The 18,611-nt window shown below is 43.8% G+C and overlaps 1 protein-coding gene across 3 annotated transcripts; it reads left to right on the forward strand.

Annotated features, from left to right (window-relative positions):
• On the forward strand, nt 1-18,568 carry SNX8 (sorting nexin 8). Of its 3 annotated transcripts, XM_059484298.1 has the most exons (12): nt 707-870; nt 1,006-1,079; nt 7,575-7,765; nt 8,198-8,315; nt 8,588-8,709; nt 9,067-9,147; nt 10,080-10,240; nt 10,627-10,759; nt 11,860-11,928; nt 12,663-12,812; nt 13,167-13,316; nt 14,035-18,568. In XM_059484298.1, the coding sequence occupies exons 2-12, from the start codon at nt 1,046-1,048 to the stop codon at nt 14,146-14,148; spliced, it is 1,323 nt and encodes a 440-aa protein (XP_059340281.1). In that variant the 5' UTR covers nt 707-870; nt 1,006-1,045; the 3' UTR covers nt 14,149-18,568. The 3 variants fall into 3 exon arrangements, with proteins under 3 accessions (XP_059340280.1, XP_059340281.1, XP_059340282.1); XM_059484297.1 differs by lacking the exons at nt 707-870; nt 1,006-1,079 and adding an exon at nt 1-66; XM_059484299.1 differs by lacking the exons at nt 707-870; nt 1,006-1,079 and adding an exon at nt 2,499-2,514.
• Nucleotides 18,569-18,611: the final 43 nt, after the last annotated feature.

Raw genomic sequence — 18,611 nt, forward strand, 5'->3', positions numbered from 1 at the left:
GGCCGCCCCGGCCTCACATGACCGCGGCCGCGATGGACGGAGAGCCGCCCGCGGGCACGGCCGCAGGTACGGGGGGATGCGGGTGCCGGGGCCGCCCCTCGGTGCAGCCGCGCCCGCCCTGCGCTGCCCGCCCGGGAGCGGACGCGTCCCCGCGGCGGGGTCGGGGCTGCGGGGACGCAAATGAGCCGTCGGGAAGCAGAAAAGCTGCGGGGAAGCGCCGCCGCCTTCCCCTCTCCTCCCGGGGCAGCCGGACCCCGCTGGCCCCGGCCCGCCCGGTGGCTGCTCACGGCCGGGCTCAGCGCTGCCCTCCGGGGCCGTGGGGGTCCCGAGGGTGCCGAGGAGCGGGGAAGGAGCAGGTAACGCCCGGGCCGCCGGGGTTACCTGCCCGGTGCCGCCCCGGTTCTGCCGCAGGCGCTCCGCTCCCTGTGCGGGGCTGGGCGCGGTCCCGAAGTTCTCCCGCGGGCACTGACGCGGCCGAGCGCTCCCTCCGTGCCGCACCGAGTTTATTCCGTGCCCGCCCGGCGGCTCCGGGCACTTCGGACCCTCCCGCAGCGGGACAGCGGCTCGGACGGTCCCGGAGCCCCCGCTCGAGCCGGCACAGCCCGCGGAGAAAGCGCCGGCTCCCAGCGCTGGGGTTCCAGCAGCGTGCAGCTGGGGCTGGGATGGAGAAACTCATAGCCAGATACTGCCAGCGCTTGTTGCGAAATGAGAGAAGGAGGGAGCTCCTGGGAGAATTGAGGGAATAACGTGTTAGACTCCTTTAGCAGTTAAACTGAAGGAAACTTTTAGAAGTTCTCTTTGAAGTCGTTGAACTTTTGTACCTGCTCTGTCCATGCTATTTTTTGCTCGGTTTGGAAAGAAAACGAGTAGGTAAGCTTAATGCATAGAAAAAAGGTTTGGTTGATTGCATTTAGAACCCACTGTGAGTTTGCTCTTGATAGGCCTGTGATGCTCCCGATGCAGATAATGCTTATAAATAAATTATTTTGGAATATTTCTGTCCAGGACTGATGTAACATATTGAACAGCAGCCTTTGTGGAAAAAATGTCCTACTGTACCAAAGAGAGAGCTTGCTCAGGTATGTCTGTTATGGATTTACCATCTGCTTCAGGAGCCTTATAGAGATAAAACAGTTGTCTCCAAGTAGAGTATTCTTGAACTGATTAACTTCTGGTGGTGATGCTTCTGTACCTTTCTGACCTACTCAGCCTTCTTTAGAAAACCTGGTTTTCTTTGGCACAGAGTTTATGATGAACACTGACAGAGGGTACATAATGATTTTGGCTAAAGAAAAATAATGCTGTGAATGCAGCAATGTGTTTTTTATTTTTAGCATCATGATGCAGGTTCAGAGATCTTTGAAGTTTCACACCCATATGTAATTGTTTTTGGAGACCAGCAGCTTGTCAGTGAAATATACACAGTAATGAGAGTCCTGATAGGTATCACTGATGCTCCCCTTTGAGGGCACATACAAATGCTGTGGTTTGGATTTAGCAGTACTAAAAGTAGAAGTACTTTACTTTAATACAATCGAAGAGAAAAGAAAAAAGGATAATGTCCAGCTTGTAAAGTCAATTCTGCAGAGTGGCTTTTATTGACTTTTTTTTTCCTTTTGCTTTTACTTCCATGTGAGTCTGTTTTGCAATGATTGCAGGGAGGTAATGCAGGTGTTGGCTGTGTAGGGAGCGAGGTGTCTCCTTTTCTTCTGATGTAAACCTTTAACTGTGGGAGGCTGTACAGGTTACAGACAATATAATTTGCACATGATTTCCCCCACAGTCTTCAAGTTTTATGGGTTGGTGCAGGTTGAGGGAGAAAAATTTACCAGTTGCAGGCATATGGAATTGATACAACAGGAGGAGAGCTTTAATAATTGCTTTTCAAGAGGATTTGGGATAAGAATGAGCTTGTTTAACTATAAAATGTGTGAAAAGACCATTGGGATCCTGTAGGGTCTGGAGTGGCAATGCTATTTTTAATGCTTAAATATTAACATCAAGCATAATCAGGAGGGTGAGAAACATGTAAGGAAAATGAGAAGCAAAACAAAGATAATATATTTATTTTCATGGGATATTCTTGACCTGTATAAGGATGGTTGGATGTGGAAACTTGCCAGTTTTGTAGTCAGGCTAAAACGTCCTTGTGTAAGTTTCCCAGAGTAGTTGTTTGGGTTATTGCGTGCTGGGTTACATTTTTGGGTGTGAATTTTTACACTTCCAACCTCTTTTGAAAAACGATAGCTTAGCAGTCATCCACTGAGCTGCTGGGAACCAGCCCTAGCGAGCATTTGACTTTTCGTCCCTGTAATCTTAGGGCACATTCCTCGTTGGATTTTTCTCTGCTAATCCTGTTATTTCTTCAAAGTAGCTGCATCTCACTTTGTTGTGCTTGCTGCAGCTGGGGGCTGTGGCTCACGGCTGGCTTGTGAATGGAATGTGTCCCTTGGATCCCCAGACCTGGGGAGTCGGATGAATCAGTTGATGATCTGACAGGGCAAGAGGCTTAAGGTTAGTTCTTTAGTTCTGTGTGGCAAGTTGGTGTTGGGGTTTTTTTTTTTTCTGCTGGAGTATGGGATTGTTGTAGTTTGAGAAGCAGCAGGGGACTGCAGAAATTCAGGTGCTTTTTAAGTATTACTAAGTAAAGCTTAGGTAGTCTCATCTATTTTTGAGTTGAGGCATAACTTCTCTGTTTCATCTTTAGCAGCACCAAGTGCTGAGTAACTATGTTAAACTTACTTGGAAAAAACCACCAAAAACCCCTTCCCAAACAAAACCCAAACAAAAACCAAACTACCTGCAACACCAAAAAAAAAAAAAGGGGAAATAGGAAAACCTAACCAAAGGAAAAAAACCCAGAAAACCCAGAGTAACTAGTGCAGAGTACATACTTGGCATCTGTGGTAGTGGTGTTTTGGTTTTTTTAAAGGAGAAAAACAAAATGTTGGAGCCTGTTTCCAGCATCTAATTTTATGAGAGTGTGTGCTATTTTATCTTGTTTTGACATTGTGGGTAGCTTGTATTTACATGGGAATTGTTGGGAAGGAGAAAGGAGACTCTTAATTAGAGTGAAGCTAAATATGATAACTTTTCTTGTACCCAGTAAGAAATGCAGACCTGCTTTCCGTGTTGAACACACAGCTGTGCAGCACTTAGCTTTCTTAATTCTTTTGTTAATTCTTAATTCTGATTCTTTTGCTTTTCTGCTTTTGAAATAAGAATTGCGTGGTTCAAAACAACCCAAACAAGTTGTGTGCAGTTGTTTCAAAAAATACATAAAGCCTTTAATAGGAAAAAAGTTTTGTTTGCTTTTTTTTGGTGTACTTATGTTGTTTGTTTTTTTTTTTTTTTTTTTTTAGGGGATTTCAAATTATGTAATATTTTAAAAAAACGAGAACTAGGATGGGAATCTGTTTGAATTTGTAGTTGAAATCTGCGCCAGCTTTCAGGGAGGCTGATGTGGATGCTGGATTCTGGAATTATGGAGGAATGTTTTTGACATGATAAGGGGGAGAGGCATTTCCATAATTCCTGGGGCTTCTCATGAGAAGACAGAAAGGAAAGGGAAATGCTGATGAATGATATTTACATTGCTGCTTTGTAATTCCTGGCCCAGGAGTTGGTAGTGGAGTCCTCACTTTTTCCAGGGAAGAATCTGAGGTATCTGTGCACAAAACCAGTCAGTTTTCATATTTCCTGTGGGTTGGATCCCTCTGCTCTGCACAGCTGTGGCCTGTGATGATGGAGGAGAGATCTGAGCTGCTTTTCCTGAAGGTTTTGCTTCCTTACAGGCTCCTTTCTCCTTCTAGTAAAAATGCTACTAATATAATAAGTAATTCTGTGGCACCATCTACTTAAGCATGTCTGATAAATTTATCTGATTATTGCCTGGTGTAATAAGGAGTTGGTAGCATCAGCCATCTGTAAAATGAAGATAAGGCCTCCAAATTTGATTGACAGAGCTTTAACAGGGAAGGGAGATCAATGCTGTGATTTCCCACCTGTGCTTCCAGCCCTGGATGTGCCTTCTCACATGTGAAAACTCTGTGCAGCTATGCAGGAACTTGGAATTTTGCTCTGGCTTTCATAAATGTATGATTTTGGAAATTTGGGTGGAGGAAACTGCTAACTCCATGGAAGGCAGATTGCTGCCCAGTTGTATCAGTGGAGTAATGAATGTTGAGCACGAACTAAAGCATGAACTAGAGAAATTTTCTATTGCAGTTTTTCTCTGGGTAAGTTTCTCAACTCCCTTCAGTCCAAAGGCTATCTGACTTGCTGAAAAAAAAAAAAAAGTATTATGCAGTGTTTTAGTGTTTTCATAGCTGTTTTCTTTTACAACCAAACAAAAACTAGGCCATGCTTTGAATGCTTCTTCAGACTTTTAGTTCTTGTTATCTTGTTGTCTTGTTTGCATATGTATGTTTGTACGTATTATTTTTAACTTTTATATCAACTTGTTTTCAATTGTATCAGGCCACTTCCTGATACCTTGTTGACAACAGATTGAGAATCTGCTGTAGCAAAAGCCTGGCTTGTAGGAAAAAGCTGATTTTTTATTTTGTCTGCTTCCCAGTGTTCCAGGGGAACCATTCCATACCTCATTTCTGTATCCACTTGCTCCTGTCTCTATATAAACTTTACCAGATAATGATCTGCTGAAAGCAAAGGGAATGCTTTCAAAATTAGCTGTTCTGCAGCAGAGGGTGCGTGATGGGAAGTTTTAAGTGTTCTGGTACAATGCATGTAAATCCTTTTAGTGCCTGAACACAGGAGCTCATACCAATGAGTTCCCACTATTATCCACCATTCCTGGCCGGGGCTCTTGAGGCTGTTCCCAAATTGGCTCCTTAGCAAGCAGAATGAAAAATGGGCTGAAGAATAGCTCCAGTACATATTGCTCTGTAGGGCTGGTGTTAATGCCATGATAAGCATTTCCTAAAGCAGGTTCACAGCTGTTCCCAAGTCATTTTACTGTGTTCTCAGAGCTGTGTTTGTGGGTGTTTGTAGATTCACTCTGTCTTGTTGATACCAGGCATGCTGAGGTTATTAATTAAACGGTAATTATTCAAACTTGTTTGCATGGTTGTCTGGTTTGTGTGATTTCACACATTTAGACAAGGTTGAGATGTAAAGAAGCTGCAGAATATTTCAGGGAGAGCCAAGAGTGTGAACTGCTGATAAAGAGAGGACATGTCCTGTAGGTGATTTTTAGAGAATAATTTGATAAAAACTGGGGAGAAATTACCAAGAAAAGGGCAACATGGCTGAATTGACAAAGGACTGTGGATTCTTGCCTGGTGGGGCATCGCTCTGTGGATGTCTGCTGGGTAATGGGTTCAGACCTGTAAGGAACTGAAGAGTCCTCAGCATCACTTTTGTTCTGGGACTTAAAGATCAAACACTGATGGTTTTATGGTTCACCCTATACATCTTTTCTCCTCATTCCTGTCTCTTGCCTGTGGGGTTTCAGGAGTTTACCAGACAATGCTGAGCCCAGTTCAGGCACTGATTTGTGCTGTTGATGTCCAGCAGAAGGATGGGAAGCAGAGACAGTGACTCAATAGGCGGGAGGAGATGCTGTGTTAGCACAGATTGGCACTGCTTGGGGGATTATTTGGGGTGCATTTTGAGTAGCCCCCTTTGGGGGAGGCCTCTGCAACATCAGCCAGTGGCTGAGCATCACAGAAGGCTCTGGAATTCTCTGGAGGGAGGTGTGTGTGTGTGCATTGGAGGAGTAACAACATCTGCTGTCCTGTGTTGCATTTCACTGGTGTGTCTTGAGCAGTTAAACCCAAAAATCACCAGGGTGGGCACCCAGAGAGCTGCTGCTCTGGAAATCCAGGATGCCTTGTGCTCTACAGGTGTTATCACTTCATCCAGCAAATCATCGATCAACACTGAATTAGTTTATATTATTTTACTGCAGATTTCTGGCAGGTAGCTGGAAATCTTTAGGAGCTGCTCCATAGGTGGGGTTAGCAGCTGATATGTCTATTAAGGCAGAGGTGTTAAGACTTGCTTCTCTGAGTCACATTAGCAGGAATCTGAAGCCTGATGAGGCATGTGGGATAAGGTCATTTGTCCTGGATTTGGTTTGGTTTCATAAAGTCATTTTATGGGAACAAATAGCCAAGTGTCTGTTATGAAGTGATAAATCTGAAGAATTAAAGATTGCTCGTTTTCCCTGTTTATCAGGGCCTAGGGCACATGAAGGAGCAGGTAGGAAATCCTTATCAGGAGGAGGTCAGGGCTTTCAAGTCAAGGCTATGACTTCTTATCTTCCTTGAGTTAATCTGTTACCCAGTTAACAACTTTTTGAACTATGTATCGAAGCTGAAAGAAATGCTTCTTGCTTCTGTGGTGTTACTGTGTTCTCAAAATTGCAGATCTATTTAAGAACTTCTGCACCATGGCAAGGAAGGGGTAATGAATCCTACCTGGCTTTTTAGGTACCTTTCATCATGGATTTGACTTGCTTTATGAAAGAGCTTGTTCACAGTATGCCTCTTACAGAGAGGCAGCAACCCAGCTGCTCCAGGCTGGAGAACAGAACTCAGGCATGGAGTGGACAGAGCCCAGGGTTGTACCCTCATTTTTCACACTATTTCCTATGTGTGGAATGGGTAGAAAAGAAAGGAGGGCTTTGAAAAACAATGTAAGCTTAGTTTACAGTCACATAATAGATGCAGTTATGAAGTCAGGGTGAGATAACAGGCTGCAGTCAGGCACTTGATAAGAGAACACTGAGTCATCAGCTTTGCCCTTTCTTTGATGTCATTTGTCCTCTGGGGCCACATTCTTAAGAGCCATCTTCTTTCACTTCTGCATCTGAGAGTCAGTCACTGTCCAAAGCTGCCCAGTTATGGCCAAATTTGCTGTCAAAAGCTGTTTGTTTTCTAGCTACAAGCAATGGAAGACAATAGGTAAATTTGAAAGATTTTGCCACTTGCTGTGACTGAAGAATTGTTGGGTTGGGAGCCCTTATTAGGAACCTTTTCCCTCTGCTTTGGAACTTAAGTATGTTGACATAGTCAATTATTGTAATTCACACTCTCTGTAGCACACTGTCATAGAGTTAATAAAATTATGTCAAATGAAGTGTCTCCTTCCTTTGTAATGATGTGCAAAATTAATGGATTAAATTTCTGCAGCGTGGTAAAAGGACACATTTTTCTTTCCTTCCATGAGTTGTTCTAGGCAGGATCCAGAAGTGCTGAGCAAGGGTTTCGTTCATTTTGGCAGATCCTGCTGTGGTGGGAGCTGGACAGACAGGAAATGCAGGCCTCTTAGCTGATTCACAGAACGAATTTGGCCTGTGATCCTTTGCTTAGTGGAGATGTCTCTGTGACTCGATATAATTGGTGGTGCCCCTGGCTGTTGTGAGCAGGGAGGTACTCATGATGTGAACGTGTGAGAAGCAGCATAACCTCCCAGGGGAGTGGCCTGGCTGGGCTTCTGGTGGTGTTGCACCACTCTGGCAGCACCAAGCAAAGGAACAGAATATTTTAAGGCTACTTCTTTTACTATATCTTATCAGGTCTACTGTTTTTTCCCTTTTTGTCTTGTAGATTTGGCAAAGCCTCCAGTAAATGAACCAAGGGAAGCGGAACAGTTTCTAATGCAGACGCCCCAGGGAAATCCACTGCTGCTTTCCCACACCCTACAAGAGCTCTTGAGCAAGGACAGTGTGCAGGTGGAGCTTATACCTGAGAAGAAGGGCCTTTTTCTGAAACATGTGGAGTATGAGGTTTCCAGCAAGGTAATGTGAACAAACTTTGGGCTTGCTGAGAATGTATCCTCCTAAAAATGTCTGCGCAGTTTCTGCTGGCAAAGTCCTGAGTGATTTAGGTGTGCTGGGTGATGCTGGTTTTAAGCAGACCAGTTATGTGGGCTGATATTTAATGTAGTAGCACTGGGCCTTGTTGACTTGGGCCTCTGCAGATTGCACCATCTAACTGAGCTGTGAAGGATGGTCTGCAAGTTCACTTGCTTGAAAACCTGAGCTCTGTACCAGAGCAGGTGTGTGACAATGGAAACAGAACGGTTTTGTAAGAAACTGGTGTAGGTAGCTGGGCATTTCAAACTGAAATTGTATTTACAGTGCAAAAAAAAAAAAAAAAAAAAATTGTTGAGGTGCTGCTGTGTAAGCTGTGCATTGATTTATCCCCCCTGGTTAATTGGTTAATTGCAGAGATTCAAGTGCTCGGTGTACAGAAGATACAATGACTTTGTGGTGTTCCATGAGATGCTGCTGCACAAGTTCCCGTACCGCATGGTGCCTGCACTGCCCCCAAAGAGGGTGCTGGGAGGTAAACCTGCACTTTGGGCTGCAGGGGGTTTGCTTCATGCTGCAAGTGTGATAGTGTTGAAAAGAAACGTTTAAAAGATTGAAAGTCTTGGGTTCTGCTCGCCTCAGACAACTTTGAGAGTATTTGTTTGGGTGGTCAGTCTGAAAGGTCTGGTTTTGGGAGCTGACAGACTATAGGTATCCAGTCTTTAGTTTTTGCTGCAGTGCTTTCTTTTTTCTTTCTGAGCTGCCACGTGAGGGACATTAACTGAAATTTCATGTTTCTTCCCGCAGCTGATCGTGAGTTCATCGAGTCGAGGAGGAGAGCGCTGAAGCGGTTCATAAACCTGGTGGCTCGACACCCCCCCTTCTCAGAAGATGTGCTCTTGAAACTCTTCCTGTCCTTCAGTGGCTCAGTGAGTGTTTGTTAGCAATAGTCCTGAGCTTGCAAGTCTTGCTGTAACTGCCACAGCGTTCAGGATTGCTGTTAACCTGCATGGCTTTGCTCCCTGGGAGGAAGAGAATTTTCTCTCAGTAGGTGTTTCCGCAGTGGAAAGTGGAAGGTAATTTCACTCAGTGCCAGGAGTGTAGTATTTTGAAAATTATGACTGTTCTTAGGCAGAGATTATGCTTTTCCTTAAATTAAATCTAACCTGGGTAAAACTGTATCTGCTGAGTTGTGCCTTGCTGCTGCAATATATCTGAGACCTGCATGAACTGCCTGTGTTTTTTCATAGTTCCTTCATGCTCATTTGATTCTATATTTTCTCCAGGATGTACAGAATAAGCTAAGGGAATTGGTCCAGGGAGTAGGAGATGAATTTGTGACTTGCAGATTAGCTACCCAAGCCAAGGTATGTATATGAATTTCTTGCAACATGTTGTTCTGGTTTAAATGGCTTTCTTCTCCTGGTGCTTCAGTTATGGCATTTGTGCAGTGATGAACACCTTAAGTAGGAGATATTTGTTTCTAGAGTTTGAAGGACTTGTAATTTTATTGAAAAGATCAAATAAACTTTTGACTCTTGATATTTCTAGCTAAATTCTGGCTCATGAATATGATATAGATTAAACAATGAATCCTGCTCAGAACTCATTTCTCTGTAATTACTTGTACTTGCATAACAAACAAATGCACAAATTGCACAATTTAAAAGGTAATGTCTAGATTGATGTCTTTCCCTTGTGCTCATGCCCTCATTCTGTCTTGTTCTCTCCCTGTGGGAGAGCAATTTGGACTGTTATGGAAAAGCTAGTTATAAATTCTCCATATATCTGTTTATCCCAGTGATTACTGCTATGACAAGTTTTAAGTACACATCCACTGTGTTCATTGAGCAATTTCAAAGCAAGTTGTTGTTCAGGTTCCTGCAGTGCTTGCAGAAGGTTTTGCAACTGGAGCTTAATTCAGGCTTTTACCAGTGATAAACTGGTCAAAAAAAAGCTGATCTTTCAGTTTGTGCTTGACTTTACTGGGCTGGGAGTTACCAGTAGGATCAGATCAGAACTTGTGAGCTTGAAACCTCACAAATGTTCTTTTAACTACATAGAAGAATTGCATATTTTGCCAACTCTGTCTATGCTGGGTATATGAACCTCTTTCTGCCTGTGAAAATTAGGGCTGTTTGTGTGACATGTGTCTTGGACACCTAAATGGGAAACTGAACTCTGCAGAATTGTTAGAGCACAGAGGGAGAGTGTGAGCGCAGGAGGGAAGCCTGTCCCTGTCTGCAGACTGTGCTGTGCCTCTGATTTACCCACCAGTAATCCCTCTGTACTCCTTCAGGACTTCCTCCCAGCTGACATTCAGGCGCAGTTTGCTGCCAGCAGGGAGCTGATCAGAAATATTTATAACAGCTTCTATAAGCTCCGGGACCGCGCGGAGAGAATCGCTTCCCGCGCCATCGACAACGCCTCTGACCTCCTCATATTTGGGAAGGAGCTCAGGTAGGTTTGGAGCAACAGGGTTTGCTGGTTTCTGATGTTGGTTTAGAACTCAAAACTGTTGCAAATGGTCTGGTAAAAATGGGTGTTTTAATGCATGCTGTAGGACATAATCAATTTTCCTTCTATAAAAGAAGGAAATACACGCCTTTCAATAAAGCTGCATTTTATAGAGTGAGGAATGAAAACAGAAATACCTTCGCATTCAGGTACTTGTGTTACTGTCTCTCTCCCCAGTATGTACACAGTTAACTCTGCATTTGAGATAGGACAGGAGTAGCTCAGCACTGTGAGCTATTTAGGCAGATTTGAAACTGCTCTCTGCAAATAACTTTATCTGCTCAGTGGAATTTGTCTCCTAGATGTGACCATTGCTTTTCTCCTTCCAGTGCTTTGGGCTCAGACACTACTCCCCTTCCTTCCTGGGCTGCTTTGAATAACAACACATGGGGGACTCTCAAACAAGCCTTGAAGGGTCTGTCTGTTGAATTTGCACTTCTGGCAGATAAGGCTGTGCAGCAGGTGAGTCCTTTACTTTTGTCCTTTTTTTCTCCTTTTTGTAACATGAATGAAGTACACTGCTGCCCTGAATTTTATCTTGAATCATGAGTTCTGTGAGCATAAGCTCTTCAAGAGTTAAGAGGGAGATTGCAGTCCAAACTCACATCCTCAACTAACAGCCTGCTTGTTCAAGCTTGTGTGAAATACCTGGACTGTGTCTAAATGGGAAAAAATGTAACAGGTAAGGGAAAGGAAGAAAAAACCTGCTTTCTTTCTTAATTTTAAATGGTTACTGCACACATTAAACTCACTATTAGGGTGAGCTGTCCAAAAGTGCCGTGTTCCATTTTATTAATCTGCTACAGAGAACCCAGAATAACTTACTTCTGAATCAAATTTTCAGTACTTTAATTCATGTACTTAAACATTACATGAGAATCATTCAGACAGAAGCATCACATTCCAGTCTAAGTGCACAGTGTTGTAATGACTGTCAGAGTGACGTGAGAACACGACACTCTGGGAAGGAAAAGTAATAGTTTTGTCTTCAGTGCTCTTCATCTCATTGTGTTAAAACAGTCAGTGTGCTTTTGTAGATCAGTCAGGCCAGGTCTCTTTCTCTGGAGTTTATGCTCCAGAGAGCTCTATTGATACAGGAAGAAAAGAATATTCTATAAAATAAAAAAACTGGCAGTAAAATTTGTCTTGGTCTCTGTCTCATCTCTGCCTTCTGATGCATGAACTGTTATGGAGAACAAGCAGGTATTCAGAGTTTTAATGGATTAGCTATTTTGTAGGAAGGGAAGATGAAAGATTGGAGGAATCTGCAAGAGCAGGGAATTCCAGGCAGAGTGTGCTGAAAGGACTGACACGCAGGCCTGTGAAACCAACTGCTCTTGTTCTAATGATCAGTCAGTTGGAAAAGCTGTTCCTGCCTCAGTCAGGTCTTTGTTCTGCACACTGAAGACTAAACACCCCAGTGCCATTGGAGAGATTTTTGATGCAGTTGTGTAAGCTCTGATGTGCCCTGGAGAGAGCAGTGAGAGCCTGCGTGGTGTGGGGGGGTGTGAAGGGCTGTGATGCCAGGCTGACGTAAAATGTACTTTTTTCTTGTTTTCTAGGGTAAACAGGAAGAGAATGATGTGGTGGAGAAGTTGAACCTTTTCCTGGATTTACTCCAGTCCTATAAAGTGAGCTCTGCTGTTCTGCCAACAAGAAAGTTGTTTAGAGCAAGTTTGTGCTCTTTAGAGGGTGTAACGCCAACTGGATGGAAAACTGTCTGTGAGGCCAGTTCAGAGGCAAACTGGGCATCTGGCAGAGGCAGGGGAGTGGCTCTTGGCCACAAGGAGCTCTGTAGCCTTCCTGATAGCTCATCTGATGATGAGAACTTGCCAAAGAGCAAACTCTGCGAGGAATTTAAAAATATGGCTGGTTAAACTGCATGGATCAGCTAACTTCTTGGTTTTAGATTTGGCTGCTTTTGAGTCAAAGGAGTGAACTAGATTGTTGCTGATTTGCTCATGGAGACATGAGTTCAGTTATGAATGAAAGGACTTTTTCAGCTGTATGTGGCAGCCTCTCCTGACATTCCCAGGCCAGGACTGAATTTGAAGGACTTGAGCCAGCACTTTAATTAATTGCCAGCACTTAATACTGAGAAGGTCAGAAAAGAGGCCTGATAAGATCCAAAATGTTGGCAGAAGTGATGCTCCAGGTTGCCTCTTAAGCTCAATGGTCTGGGTTCAAGCAGTTTTGTTTCTTAAATTCTTAGCTACTGGCATTTTTTGACCCTCTTGAAAACAAAGGAGCAAAAATCTGCAGCGTAGAAATGACACAAAGTGTGACCACACGTGTGTGCTCCTGATTTACTTGGCTGTGTGTTTGCTGACTCCTGGCCCCACTGCTGTTTTCTTTTCCCATAAAGGACCTGTGTGAGAGGCACGAGAAGGGGGTATTGCACAAGCACCAGCGAGCCTTGCACAAGTACAGCATGATGAAGAAGCAGATGATGAGTGCCACTGTGCAGAACAAAGAGCCAGAATCGGTGGAGCAGCTGGAGTCTCGGATTGTGGAGGTAGGGCAGGCAGAGCAAAGGGTGGGACTGGGCTCTGATGTCTCATGTGACTCTGGAACTCAGTCACATTTGCAGACAGTTTTTGGATTGAGAGGGTAGCCTGTGCTTTGGGAAATCCGTGCTACCCACTGTGCCACGTGGAAAATGTGTTGGTAGCACATAATTCGCAGGAGCTGTGGGAAGCATCAGTCTGCATGATGGGAAGGGCAATTCCTGCTGTATCAAATGGGTTCAGAACTGCCTTTTTAGGGTTTTGGTATGTGTTTGAATTGCTGGTATGGGGAGGAATGCTGTTTTCTCCTGTTTCTCCTTTTCCCCATCCTCTTCCTGGTCACAGAGTTCCTCTTCTTTCAGCAAGAAAACGCCATCATAACCATGGAGCTGCGGAATTACTTCTCCCTGTACTGCCTGCATCAGGAGACACAGCTCATCCACATCTACCTGCCTCTCACATCTCACATTTTGGGGGCCTTTGTCAACTCCCAGATTCAGGGTCACAAAGAGGTGAGTTCTAGACTCTCCTTTTTCTCAAAATATGAATGAGAATTTGATTGGATTTGTTTTCACCCATTGGCTCCATCCTCTAATCACCTGTGCAGTTGGGTTCTCTCATAGCTTAGGAAGTTCCCTGAGGTTTTTCCAGTTTGGGGTGAGGATCAGGGTTGGCCTCTAACCCCTCTAAAAAGATGGTATCTTCTTGCAGCAATTTTTTTTCTTTGCTTCTCTCATCTGTATCTGGCTCTACCCTGTGAGTAGTGGAAAAAGACCCAACCATTCAGTCTCTACTCTGTAATGAGTGATGTGTGTTTGTTAGATTAATCTGGTTTTTTGCTGAGCTACACAACATATTGTATGACAAGAAAACTTTCCAGGTTTTGCTCTAAAACTTAGAAAACTCCTTTTTGTTAAACCCTTTAATATTCCCCATATACAAACTTTCTTGCTTCGGTTATATTAGAAAAGTCTTTTTCTCCTTCAGCTCCCTTCCATCCTTTCAGTGAAGGAATATGATGAAGGGAAATCTCCCTTCCATACAGGCTCAGGACAATGTTCATGGAACTGCACTGGTCTGACAGGAACATTCTGGGTGTAGTGAACTTCCTGAAAATACTTCAGCAAATTTGTTGTCTCTGTATGTCTGAGACTGCTGCTAAATTTCCATGTGGGGAGACTGTTACCTGCTGTGTGGTCATGTCTGCTCTCTCTCCTTCTCCACTCACAGATGAGTAAAGTTTGGAATGAATTGAAGCCAAAGTTGAGCTGCCTTTTTGTGGGATCCAGCAGTATGCCAACTCCACCACTGTCACCTCCAGAGGGAAACTTCTTTTCCAATTAACGTTCCAAGCATCCCACACGGAGCAAGAAGGGCAATCAACGAAGGGGTGGGACCTCTACCTCCAATGAATCCTCCAAAACAGCTATTTTTATTATTATTTTTTTTTAATATTGCTGCTTTGAGCTGCTCTCTGATTTAGACAGACTGGATGTGGGGCAGAACATAATGGATATAGAGACAATTTTGTAATTTTGCAATGCCCAGGCGCAGAGCTGATGTTCATTCTCCTGCAGACACTCCTCATGGGGTTGGGACAGGGCCTGGCACAGCGAGTGCTGCAGGGTTTGTTGTTGCTGGGGCCTCTGCATCTTGTACTAACAGTCCTCCAGTGGTGTTTATCTGCAGCTGTGCTGACACATCTCTGCACGTCTCTCAAGTGCTGAGATGAACAGGATAGCCGAAGCACTTGCTTGTAGTGGAGATAAATTGCTTTTTATGCCTTGGAGGGCCTGTGTTAGGGATGTGTGTGGATGAGGAAAGCTGAAAGCCATCCCCCATCCTGTTGTAGGTGTCTGGATTTGATTTCTTAACTGCTAGACCTTAGCACAAAATGAATGAAGTGGTTGGATTTTGTAACCCAGCTGGGCAGGGGTCAGTGCTGCTCTGTGACAGGGATTTTCCTGATGGTGCTGGATGGACTCTATTGTCAGTTTGTTTCCCTTCATGGCTGAAGGGAACTCTGGGGACTTGCTCATATTTTTCAGTTTGGGGCCAAAGACAGCTGGGTTCAGGAACTCAGAGGAGTTTGCCTGGCATAAACGAGAAAATAATTGACTAAAACATTCCTTAATTGTAAATCACTTGTACTACAGGAGTGGAACAGCTACAAGGTAGCTTGTTTATTTCTTCTGGAGGTTCTGACCTCCATCTGGTGAGTAGCTGCTCAGATCTGTTGGAGAGCTGCTGACCCAAAGGCTGGTGTTTTCTTTGGTGTAATATCAGAAGTATCCTGCTGCACCAGCAGGCTGGAACACAGTGCTGATAAAGTTCATTTGCAAAAATTCAGTATTATCAGGATGTTACTGTCTTTCTTCCTGGCTGTGGGCAGCATTGCAGTATGTTTGTTTGTGAAGGAGAGAAGGAGAGTAGATGATTAAGTGAAAGTTCTCATCTCTAAAAACACCACAGCCCTTGGTAATGGGGTTTTCAGAATGGTTTGTGGTTGTGATAAAGGGACTAAACACTCCCCACTTTGCATCTCCAGTGGCTTTGCCTTGGGAGGCAAAGGGGGAGAACATGTAAGTCATGTTACCTCAGGGGAAATGTGCACATCCTCCAGAGAAACTGATAATCAAACTGCAAACGTCTGCAGCAAAGCTCTGTGTGAACAGGACTCCCTGAACCTGACTTCTCTGGGGCCAAAATAGCTCCCAAAGGGGAATTTGTGACTTGGCTTCTTAGCATTTTCCTCGAATGGGTAAAAAAGGAAGCACATGAACAAGGATGAGTGCGTGCTGTTAATCAGAATCATTACAGTATTTTCCCACTGGGGAACTTCCCCATTACCAGGAAGTATATTTAAATCCTCCAATCACAAAAGCTTTTTTGATTTGATTTTTTTTTTTTTTTTAGAAATTTCAGTGCAACATGAAATTCTTCCTAGCCCAGATGGAAATTCTGGATTAGTTTCTTCAGCTAGGAGCAAGAAAAGTTATTTGCCCAGTTTTAGGAGACTGAATAACCATTACTCACACTCCTCAACATGGAGTAAATACACTGCTATGGGTGAATTCCTTGAGTGCTGGGCCTTAAGCAGCGTGTAGCCAACCTTGCACAGATTGCATTAAAGAGCTTTTTCCAACAATTCAAATGTTAACTCACTTTCCTCCTGCACATGGGCCTTGTCCAGTGAGATAGATGAACTGCAAATGGCTGTGACAGATTTGATTCTCTCCTGGAGATTTCCTAAGTGATGCAGAAGAAATTCTGCTCACAAACTGGAGCAAACTGTCAGGGGAGGGAAATGTTTCTACAGTCCAGGTACAGCGAAGATATAATCTCAGGCATGGTACAACAGGTTTTTTCTGCTTGACCTTGTCTTGATTAGAAAGATGGTTTGTGGTTCAAGTGTGGAAAGTGTGTTACCAGACTTTTCCATGCTCTTCACATTATCAGAAGGTGCTGGCTGGTTATGGCTGGCTTAGTCTCAGCACCCATCCTCCCTCACTGGTTTGCTTGATGTGATGAACAGTGAAATTGAGAAAATACTGTATGTTTTGGGGCAAGATCTGATAATTTATGATGGGTCTCATAAGTTACTTGTTTGACTGGGCAGTGTTCTGTAGGAGTGCTTGCAAAGGACTAACCTGAATGGAATTTCGCACTTCTCACTCTTAGAAAAACATTACAATTTTGAACTTGATTTAAAATCAAAAAACAACCCCCCAAAAAGCAAACATCAAAATGACATTAGGGCTTTAGACTAATTCCTCTTTCCTGTTTGCCTTCAAGCACAAATTGTACAGTCCTAGTGCAGAGACTGTAACAATAACAGACACACCACAGGACCTATAAAGAAACTGAAATGACCTTGTTTTGAGAAATATCCCCTTCCTCCATTGTCAGCCCTTGTGTCTTTGAGGAGAGTTTTGGGGATGGGCTTTTCTTGTTTTGGTTTTACTCTGTTCACCAGGTATTTGAGAACTGAGGCCCAGTATTCCCAAAACTGATCCAGCTGCTGGCACTTTCAGAGTTTATTTCATACTGGACTGTCAAATTTGTTTCATTCCTAAACACATGCAGACACTATTTCATACAACCCTTAGTTTGCAAACCTTTCTTCTGGGAGACTGGTCAGTGTGCAAATAGCACTGTTTGTTTACCTCAGTGTGTGAGGGATTTCCTTACTGTTTTCATTTTGTTCAGTTTATGGATCTGTCAGACTTGGAGGGCAGCATCAAGCACATCTTCCTTCCTCCAGAGGGAAGCAGCAGGGACTCAAGGATCCATCAAGCTGTCTGTCTGTCCTAGCCAATGTGGGGAAAACAGTTGTGGTTACCTCCATGTTCCTGCCTTCTGCAGTAAACACTAATCAAGCCAGACTAATTGAGGAGTGTGTGCTGCCTGTCTGAGATCTGATGCTCCTGTAAGATGCAGTGCCAAAGTGTTAATGTGCTTTTGTGAATGGAAGCTTTTCTGTGTGTGCTTGAGGTCAGGGGACTTTGATGTGCTCAAAGGAGTGATGGTAGAAAAGCCTGCAGTTCTGTCAGAGCAGTGCTGGAGCTACCAGGGTAGCAAACACCTGAGACCTTGAAAGGCTGCCTGAAAATTGTTCTCTGAAAAGGGCTCTGAGTTTTGTCACTCCTGAGGGCTTCTCCACTTCCAGCTGTGAAGTGGGAATACACAGGCTTTTTGTCAGTATCCTGTTGAAAGGCTCAAAACTATTTACAGTACCTTAAATCTTGTATCCTCCTTTCCCTCTCCTTCCATCTTCCTGGCAAGTTGCTCCTCCTCAGTTGTAACAGGTTCAACGGTGCCTTGCTACATTCCAGTGCTTTTAACTCTCCTTTAACCATGCAAGGGTGTAATTCCTGGAATTGTAACAGGCTAATTTACACTCTTCTGTTTGTGCTGTTTATTGAAACACAAAGATCACCATCTGGGGACAGAACTTACTTAAAAGAGCAGTACCATCCCAGCTCTTTGACATGAGCTAAAAATCAGGGTTGGGGAAAGCACCTTCCTGAAAGGACTCACCTGACTGCAGACAGGATAACAAGTGCAAGCTTGAGCCATGCTTGTTCTTTTCCTACCCAAACTCCTGGAGGAACAGAAAGTAATTCTGTGCGATTGTCACGTGCTGTCTCTCACCCAACAATTTACGGTTTCCATCAGGAAATAAACCAAGGTATTTAACAGGTATTGGCTGCCAGTCATGCCCTTTCCTACCATGCAGTAAGGTCCAACTCTGTAAAAGCTGCTTGTCCTTTTGTGCTTATTCTATTTGCCCCAAGCCATTCTCTCTGTTAGAGCAGCCAGGAACCCTCACTGCCAGGTCAGAAGCAAAGGTGGGTATCTCTATTTACTCTGTAAATAAGTGTGCAGCACAAAAGGAAAAGTAAGGTTTGAAGGTGTTAATTCATCCTCCTAAGTCTGAGCTGTGGCTTGCTGAGCAGATTAAGAAGGATGTTTTGCGTGGTATAAATTTTTCAAAACTGCTGGAAGGAGACAAGAAACAAGCATAGTTCAGAGGGTGTGAATTTTGCCTGCCTGGAATATCCTGTATCTTTGCTTTGCTCAAATAGCCTTATGTATGAAGCACTTTATTCAAATGCAGGAATTAAAGAACTATTACTACAGCTGGTAGACTGGAAATGTTTACAGATCCTACATGACATTCCAAGATTCTATCTGTAAGTGTTACATGTCTGTAAAAGTGTTTGAAAAAAGGAAAAAAAAACCCAACTTGTGTAAGACGTTACATATGTGATGTGTTATTTCTGGCATGATTGGATCAAACTTGT

Source organism: Ammospiza nelsoni, chromosome 17 (assembly GCF_027579445.1).
Source record: "Ammospiza nelsoni isolate bAmmNel1 chromosome 17, bAmmNel1.pri, whole genome shotgun sequence".
NCBI classification, from domain to species: domain Eukaryota; kingdom Metazoa; phylum Chordata; class Aves; order Passeriformes; family Passerellidae; genus Ammospiza; species Ammospiza nelsoni.